We start from the raw sequence: 10,086 nt of genomic DNA on the forward strand, positions 1-10,086 counted from the left end.
CTCTCTCTCTCTCTCTCTCTGTCTGTCTCTCTCTCTCTCTCTCTTCTTTGGTCCGCATAAAATTGATCGCGTACTAGAATCCGATACACTTACTGCGGTCAGCATCAGTAACGCGCGATGATACGAGTAACGCGCAGGCACATGATGAAAGTAGACTATGAGGTTTGCTCGTTGATTTTTCGACGCTAAAACTAGTTTCCGTGTCTATTGTTACCCGCATACGTCTCGTAACTTGATGGTTTTTTGTTATATACATGATAACATGCAAGCATGCACATGCCTGCGGTTTTATACTGTGAGAGAAATTCAAACGTGCGTATATATACTCGCTCCCAGAGATATGCTACGCTCGAATTATACGCGAATTACACGCTCGAATTTCTCTCTAAAATACCGCTTCTGTCTCGTTTCTTAACAAAATTAATAAAATCTGAAACGGTTTCATTATAATTATTTTATTCATTTCAATTGGATTTTTTGAATAAAGAGCTCAAGATATTAAAGTTATCTAAATAGGATTTTAATTTGAAGTTTAATATAGTAATAATAATTAAAAAGATATAAAATAATGACTTCTTTTCTGATATTTTCATTGAAAAAAAATTCTTTTCAAATTGGCCAAAACGCTGCGATTAAAAGAATACCTGGTGGAATACGTAATTATAGAATGCATGTTTACGTAGGTATCCCTTCGGACCCATTACTCGCCTGAATGAAAGAGAAATGTTTCTCACAGCGCGTGCCAGCGATTCTGTTGTTCTTCTCCGGAAGTACAGCATAATAGCTACGTAAAAGTCACTTGCTCATCGGAGTGATTATTATGCATTGTGCATAAGAAATTTATCTTTTTCGCGCGTGACATAATACACCCTTAATTCACAAAAGTGCACCTGGCGGATGTGACAATACTTAGAAATGGATCAGATTTCTTAACATTGAGACATAAAAATTTAGTGATATATAAATTCTGAAAATAATCCCGAAATTTGAGCAAAAATTTAATTAATTAATTATTATATATACATATATTGAAATTAAAGAGAAAAAGAAAAAAGAGAAAAACAAAGAGAGACAGGCTTTGTATATGCATTTGCAAGATCTTTTTATGAACATCATCTTTAAAAACATTATTCTAAGATGCTATGAAGAGCGGATGTTTCGGTTGAGTGCTTAGACCGCTATTGTGTTAGTTATAACATGATAACAGTTTTCTTCTCGTAATAACAATAACGTTTTAAAACCAAAATATAATTAGAAGAAATGATAAAAAAAATTTCATTACAAAGGCGGAATTTATTAATCGGAAAACTTGATAATATTTTGAGTAAAATACGTTTTATTTTTATTAAAAGTAAATTAATTATACTATATTAAAAATATTAAAAATAATTTATTACACTACATATAACTCCACGCGTAAACAAAATTTGCAATAATTAAGATTTGCGTTAAAATCTTCCATCAGTGCACTCGTGAATTTTGTATTTCTTTTTTTTTTTTTCGAAAGTTATTGTGAGCACTCTGAGCATCCATTACAAAGGATATTGCGATGCGTTCATCGATGATACAACCGTTTCGATTGGTACGCGAAATCAATGGAATGAATTTAACGACGATTACTAAATCAATGATTTATCGCACACGCATGTACGATCAACTACAGGCATCATCGGACGCTGAATAGAACTCTAATGCACTCAGTTATCAGTCGCAGATTTATTGTCCTGGCTCATACCAGTAGGTTCCATCATCCACGAGCCTTTCTCTCGCGGATATCTCTATGCGATCACAATTCGTCGTGCGAGTCACTCGAATAGCACAGTTTGAAAAGAATCCAACACGATCGCACAATACTCGGATCTCGTTACGATTTACGAAGGTGTCACAAGATAATCACTCCCGATGGAGTAATTCCGGCGAAAAAGAGCATTAAAGAAAATTGGTAGGAATTTATTTTACGAGATTGGGTAATTCTAGAAACCAAAAAAAGTAATTTTAAAAACAGAATTTTAAATATACTCTTCTAGTTATCCTTGTTTCTCGTGAGACAAATGAATGATTTTCTTTATATTATAGAATTTAACGATATTCGTTTTTTTTTTAATTTTTAATCTTCTTATAAAGATTAAATTATTTCATGTATTTTTGTTAAAATATTTCTTATAAAATGGATTTCCCTTAATTTCTTTTAATAGATTGAGTTTATTTATCCTCATCCAAAAGAGACTTGTTTCAACCAGTATTTGCTGCATAATTATATGATATACGCTTAAAATAGCAAGTTATGGAATACTCTGCATATTACTGCATCAAACTTCACGTAATGAAATCACGTTTGAAATCTTAGCTAACGATAATAATATCTTGCAGCCAATCAATTTTCGATTAGAATATAATGGAAACGCACAATTAATGTTCAAAGTGCATACCGTTCAAGGTTACAATATTCTGTCAAAAGAAAGATCAAATAATTAAACGCAATTTAACGCAAAAGTAATTGATGTTGTACAAAGAGAAAGACGAAAAGACCAACATACCGGATATATGATATGTTCTCCATCCATATGCGACGTTTAATTCCTTTTTACCCTGTAATAGACCGAAATGAACTCTGCCAGCACTCTCTTGTGGATTCGGCGTTCTCCATGGTCGTGCCTCGACCCAATGCTGTGTCACAAGGGCGGCGCAGACGAGTCCACCGCCCAACAATGACAGGAAGAAGGTCGCGAAGATCGTGCCTCTTCGAAACATCGACGTCATCCTCGGATCGCGAGATGATCCAGCTTTCGGATAATTTGCGAGCACTGCGAAGTAAAAGAGCAATAAAGATATATTTAAAAAAGAAATCTTCTTTTAAATAAAAAATATGATATATCATATTTGAAAAGAAGACTTTTTTAAATAAAAAATGTAATATATCATATTTTTTATATTTTCCATACGGAAATATTCTTATTATTATTACAAAAGTATTTAATAATATATATATTACATATATATTTATATATAGTATCCATACATAATTTCACGATTATAAATATAGATCATCTTCATAAAAATTTTTAAGTATTTTAAATTTTAGAACACACAATTGGATTATTCGTGTCCAGCACATTTCTTTTCTTCGAAAAATTAAAAGCATCGCGTAATTAGTTAGAACATTTATATACAATTTATTATAAATTTTTATATTATTATAAATACACAATTTTATAAATATCGTTTAGAGATATTAAAGTACATAATAATTTTTGAATATTTGTTAAAATGATGAAAATTAATCCGATACAAATGATACAAATGATTGTGGATAGTAAAGGACTGGAAAATCGTGTGTATTAAAGGTTAAGGTTTAAAGGTAAAACTTTCCTAATATCAAATTGAAATAAAGAGTAAAAGTTTCTTATCTATTGAAAACCGCTAAACGTACTTCGCAAAGAACTCTCTTCATACACATTCTCTTTAGATCTCCTGATTATATCTTTCCCGATTATATCACTTCCTTTTCTGGATTACGTTAAGAATATTTTCTCACTTTGCCAAGCATGTCAAAATTATGACCAGCCAACAGAAACCCATAAAAATATTCGTCTGAAAAAATTCAAGCGAATACACGTCTTTTCTTCCTTCGTTCACGCTAAAGTAAAAATACCTTTCATCCTCTATCCTGCATGTAGCGCGAAAAGCAAACGTCTTCGCGATCTCTGCATAGAGCAGAGTCTCGCCTCGCTGCATCTTATTAACATCATCTGCGCGTTACACCGCGTACATGAGAACTTACCGATGGAAGCCGCTACCGTCAGAATAACAGTACAAATTTTTAACGTTGGAAACACTTCGATCCTTCTCACGCAAACGAAATGAAATAGCGTTACTGCTCTGTCTGAGAAAAATTCTTTCGCGATACGCGTTGCACTAATTTGAAAAAAAACCAAAAAAAATCGGTAAAAATATAGTAATTTTATAACTAAATATAACTAAAAAATACGCATGCTGAAATAAACACAATTTTTTAAATTCATTTACATTCGTAATACGTTAACAATCGTTGACTAAGTTTTGATTTATTTAGCCAAACTCATATAAACAAAGAATTAATTTCAGAAAACAATAAAATGACTTTTGCGACATTTTTCAGCTTTCGTATCACTATGCATCGGTAGAGCTTATTTTCTTTCTCTCTAGAATAGTCTAGAACAATGTTTTCTCCATCGTTTAACTGACCGAAGGCGCATGCGACATGCTCATGTTTCCACGCAAAAAGAGAGAGAACACACGAAACGTGGGCATCGGCAATCCACTTGACGACAGTCACTATTTAAATTATGCCACACAGAAACTATGCCGCTTTCGCAACAATTATCCGGTCTGATAGAAGAATCTGCGGGTGTGAAAGCGTCTTGAAAACGAAGCACTCAAAGCTTCGATATTTTGTACAGCCATTATATAAAAATAGCATTCACAGGAAAATATAATATATTTCGGATATATATAACGCGAGATAAAATTAATTTAATAAAATATAAAACAATTTTCAGAACTGACAAGAAAAAAATGCTAGTAGAAATTGTCAATTTTGCAAAAGATATTTTCATTTCTGATAGACTATTAATTATAATAATTATACTCACATTACACATAACTCAATTTATGCGCATATTCTGTTATATCTTGAATATGTAATTATGTAACAATAGTTAAAAATAATAGACTATTGAGAGGAAAAATTACTGAAGCGATAAATCAAAATAGTGCACATGTAGTTGCAAATATTTTATTGGAAAAATTGATTTTATTAAATTAATTCATCAAACGAATGCTTCATATAATTGAATTAAATCAATAATTCAATTAAAGATCAAATTAATTAACAAGTTTACCTTCAAATCGTTTAGATATTAAAAAAAAAAAATGAGGATTACATGCCGAAAAAAGTATACAAACTATTTTTTAGAAACACAAATTTAAAGCGGTTTGAAAGTAAGCTCTTCAATTTCACTTTCTGTGAATTGAAAGAACGTGTGATTACCTTGACCCTGACTCTCCGCGAAGTGCACCTGGTTCAGACTCCGCGAGAACTCGCCCTGCTTGACCTTCTGCGAGAAGTCGGCGTTCCCGAGTTTCTTGGAGAACTTGACACGGCAATTATTGCCGCGCGGTTTCGCCGCCCTTAGTAATGACGACGCAGCGGGTTTCGGTCTCTTGGCGAAGGTGTACGGGATCGTGTAAGGCTGCGCCACGTAAAAGTAGATCGGCCGATAATCCTCGTGAGGCTGCGGCTGCTGCACATTGAAGCCGCCACCGTTGATGTTTGTGCAACAACCGGTGCTGGTGTACACGCTCGGTGCGCCGTTGCTGCACGCGTACGAGTTCGCGTAATGCACCCCGTAGTGGTTCGCCGTTTTTCGTGAATTACCTTCCACGGTTCTCAATGAAAAAGAAAGAAAGTTATACCGCTAGTCCTACCTTTGATAGCGTTCGATTTTTTTCGGAATCTTTCTCTTTTAGAATCTTCTTCAGAGATTTGATGATGCGCTTTCTACCGCGTTCTACAACGACCTCTTTACGACGCGATTATTCGAGATCACTTCCGGTAGTGTCCGTTCCGCTAGCAGATTGTCTACCGATTTTTGAATGAGAAGAAATGATCTCGTTTTCAAAGAGTCGCTTTTTTCTTATTTATTAAATCATACGTCCTCTTGTACTTTTGTTATATTTTTCAGCAGGTTAGATTCAAAAAGGTTTTAAATCGCGGAAGAAATTTGGCATTTTTTTCTTCTCCACTTCGCGAAATCAATCGTTTTCTCAAATACGGTAGAAATATTCCTTCTGTGACTTGCGGAGTACATCTACCTGAGTTAATAGAAAGAGAGTGTTCTTTAAAAATGAGGGCTTAGCGTTAATCTCAAGTTGAAAGTCGAAGCTCCCACGTTGGTGTCGCGGTGCTCCTCTTTCTCTCCTTATCACAGGAGTTATCAGAAGCCACAGGTGGTGGATTGCGAAAAGCCGTTCGGCTGTGGATACCTCCACGATCTTTTATTACATATATTTCGATGGTTGCCGGCTCGCGAAGTTAGAAAAGGAGAATTCTCCACTTTAGCTCGTCGCTTCAGAGAAGTTTCTCTCAATTCGAAGGCAACGTGTGTCGCTGAAATTACAGCACGACAATTTTCTTACTCCTTTGTTTCCAATCAAATCCTATTGTGCGTGATTTCTAGAAATTCTGAAACGTCGGCGCTTCAGAATCCACCTCGAGTACCGTTTGATGTCGGGACTTCTCAATGATATCTTGGAAACGTGTGTTTTTTTACCACGTGAGATCTCACGGTGTGTCAACTGTAAAAGAAAGCAATACATAAGGCGATTAAATTACATTAAATTTCATTGTGTAAACTATGTTAACTGTACACGGAAAGAATGATTTTGCTGCAGTATCTAAAAATTTAGTTAGGTACAGATCTGAAAATAATTTTATTAGATCATTAAATATTTATGTATTCTCAAGCTGTTGGTTGCTAAAATGTTAAATTTTAGCAGCATTGCTTATCATGCTTATATTTTTGACATAGTTGTTTCGATGCCCCAACAAAATTACTTTCAAAACTAATTAAATTTTTAGATCTAATTAAATATAGAGAATTCTTATTTCTGATCGAAGCAGATCTTAATTGCTTTAATTATTTAGTGTGAATTTATATACCTACATTTCTAATTTTATAAACCGCGTGTCAAATTGTATTTTTTTTTTTTGGACTTGAAATGCATTCATGCATAGAACTAGAATAGAAATATCACACATTAAATTGTGAAAGCAATTTAATAATTTTTTATAATAATAAGCATCTAATAAGACTTAATTAGATTTATTATCTAGTCGATCTTATTTTAAATTTAATTACTTAAATTTAAATTGTAATTAATAAAATTTTTAGACTTCAGCATTCTTTCTGTGATAAGAAAAAACAAAGATGGAACAGTGACAAATAAAATATATGAAGAGGAAATACAATACTTTTGTTAGAAATTCTACCATCAAAGTACAATGAGTTCTTAGAAAGTAATGCGACACATTTATTTTCTAATCCTTAAACATTATTTTCTTATAACTTAAATTGACTTAAAATACCGACAGTCTAAGACATCACGTTTTATTCTCAACGTTGTGAATAAGTACATACATTACACGATCTCGCATTATTTTAATAATAACATAAGGACTGTTTTTGTACTTTCTTTTAAGATGTCTTTCTGGACGTCTCTATGAAAATAGAGAAAGTTTAAAAACAAAAGCATTTAAAAGGTAAGAATTATTAAATAAGCATATTTAGAATTTAAATAAATTCTTTCTTGAATTCTCTCTCTTTTTCAACTTCAAAGTTTTACATGAAACCAAGAAGAAACAAAGTTTTAGCATTACTAAGGTAACGCCTTTGTATGAAAATTCCAAGAACAAAATTGACAAACAGCACAAATAGAAGCTGAGAGACTGTTGGGAAAATAGAGTTTCATTTCGCATTGACCTGAATTTGAATTGAAAAGTCAGACAACGCCGGCGTATATTTTTAAAGTAAAAATACACAAATCTACCGAGCTACCTTCCGTTTAAGATCGCGCGAAATGGAATGAGGAAATTTCATTGGAGATGCGGAAAGAGCGGGAGAAGATACGGAGAGCTTCGTATTTTCTCCGAGCTCGAACCAAGTCTCACATTGGGTTTTGTAAGCGTAACAGCTACTTAAAGTCTCAACGTTAAAATAAAATGAAACGAATTGCTAATGATCTGTAATAAGCAGACAATCGCTAACGGTATCATAAAATTTAAGAGGCGCGATGTGTAATAACCGTTTCTTGCTATCTGACATTTCTCAAGTGTACTTCATTACTGCTGGAAGAAATTTTGTTATTTCGTCGTTAGTACATCAAGATTTACATCTTTTTTATGGTTAAATATTATAACTAAAGTTGAAATGGTCTGTCAAAAAAAGATCATAGAAGGCAGAAACTCGAAGAAGATTTAAAGAGAGTCTCGAAGAGAGATAATTTAATATTGTTTGTATTTAAGTTTTTATGTAACAGCTGTTCAAAATAATTTCTTTCTCATTTCTTGTTATTCACGAGACTTGAAAGAGAGGATTGAAAGAAACAAATGGAATTATTGTCCCGAAATTTTCATCTCGAAATCATGCATTTGTTTTTATATCATTTTAGTTTATTTATCAATGTTACGGAAAATGAGTTTAAGCAGAGATTCATGCATAATGCTGTCCTGCAACATTCTTGACAGAACTGGAGCAGCAATTGTCGCGACGTAACGTATTGCATGCGCGCCGCTGCATATTATTAAATGCGGACTTAAATGTACACCAAGTATTTTCCTATTACTATCCAAGCTATCTCCGTTAGCTGTGACGTAGGAAATATTCGATTGAAGGAAGGGAAGGAAATTCCAGAGCGTAAAACAAATTCCATTCTCTGAAATGAGCGAAACTCGACGTATCTGCGGGAATATAGTTTTGTTAATTTATTGAATTACATGATAAAGAAGTTCATTAATCTCTCTGGTCTTTGATTTTTTATTTGTACAGGACGTACGAGACAGACCGGATTACAGGATACGATAATTGCAGAATATTAAAACGAAGCGTTCTTTCTCTTTCTTCGGCAAATTTCACGTATAATATAATACATGTATATTTAATATAAAATATAAAAAAAGTATAAAAAAACAAAATATAACAGATAAACATATGGAAAAAAAAGAAAAAAAGAGTATTCATTATTACTTTTATTATTACGCTTAGTATTTTACTTAATGAATATTTTGATGAATTGTTACTATTCTAGAAAATTTTCAAATTGGATTTTAAATTGACAGCCGCTTTGAAAATAATCGCGGGCTGCCGATTTTCTGAACGTTCGCGAAATTCAGAAATGGATCCAGATTCAAGACGCCAGTCGGTAAATGTCGAAAAGACATAACCGGTATAAAATTGTGCGAAATTGCTCGTGTGGCCCGTGAGATAAAATGAGTTTTGACATGACTGCTCCGCACCGTGTCGGATTCGCATGACCCGGCGCGATATGACAAACGATTGTGCGCGTACACGCGTGACGGAAGTGTTATCACGAGACGACGTAAGAGCGAAGAAGACGAAGGAATGCACGCATACACGAGAGGAATGGGTTGACGAGGTCGGATGAATGCCGTTAGACTGTGTCACGTCGCGACTACATACGCGTTGTGTGAAACATCGTCGCCTAGGAGGAGAAGTAGAAACGGACAGACTGAAGAAGGGAGACAGAAACAAAGAGAGAGTTCCAGGATCGGAATCTGCACGATCCCGATTGTCTCCACGCGAAATCAAACCTGTCACCAATGAGTTTCGCCGATCGGAGATGCCGAGACATTCTATCAAATTTAAGCGATTGTGTGAAAATAAAACAAATATTTTGTATCCTGAACTGATATTTACCGCATGTTAAAATGCTAGATTTTAGCCTTCTTCATCAATTGCTAAATTTATTATATTCAATTAAATAAGAGAAATTCTATATTCGGTTAAAGTAGATCTTATTTATGTGTGAATTTATATACATATCTGATTCTGCAAATTCATATAATGATTGTTCATTATATTCATCTGTCATTGAATATAAAAAAATAATATAAAAGTGGAACAAATGATAAAATATAATACAAAAAATAAAATACCCGAACTTACTTATCGTACTCAATTTTTATAATAAAAAGTAACTTATAAGCAACTTGTAAAGTAATTTTCTCTTCCTTACTCATTTGCATATTTTAACGTACTATTAATTAAGATTAAAACATTCGGGACAGAGAGATTGCAAATAATAAGCCAAAATTTATTAATTTAACTTAAAACACTAAATAAAGCAATGAATATAAGAATATACTACGTCAATTATTTTTCTGTACGGAGAGAAAAATGTACTGAATTTTAATAAATATTTGTTTCAATAATACGAGTTGAATATTTATTAAATGTAAATATATTTATATTTATTTAGTATAAGAATCATTAATTTGATTTAACTATTATTATTTTTTATTTAGCAAAC

General features: G+C 33.1%; 1 protein-coding gene across 1 annotated transcript in view; it reads right to left on the reverse strand.

Moving 5' to 3' along the window:
* LOC108690672 overlaps positions 1-10,086 on the reverse strand; it is a 19,585-nt gene that overhangs the window by 2,786 nt on the left and 6,713 nt on the right. Inside the window, exons 7-8 of the mRNA XM_018198076.1 lie at positions 5,030-5,456; positions 2,538-2,804 (exon numbers count right to left, since the gene is read on the reverse strand). Coding sequence (XP_018053565.1) covers positions 2,538-2,804; positions 5,030-5,456 — 694 coding nt within the window. The remainder of the gene's footprint in view (positions 1-2,537; positions 2,805-5,029; positions 5,457-10,086) is intronic.

Source organism: Atta colombica, unplaced genomic scaffold, assembly GCF_001594045.1.
Source record: "Atta colombica isolate Treedump-2 unplaced genomic scaffold, Acol1.0 scaffold35, whole genome shotgun sequence".
NCBI lineage: Eukaryota > Metazoa > Arthropoda > Insecta > Hymenoptera > Formicidae > Atta > Atta colombica.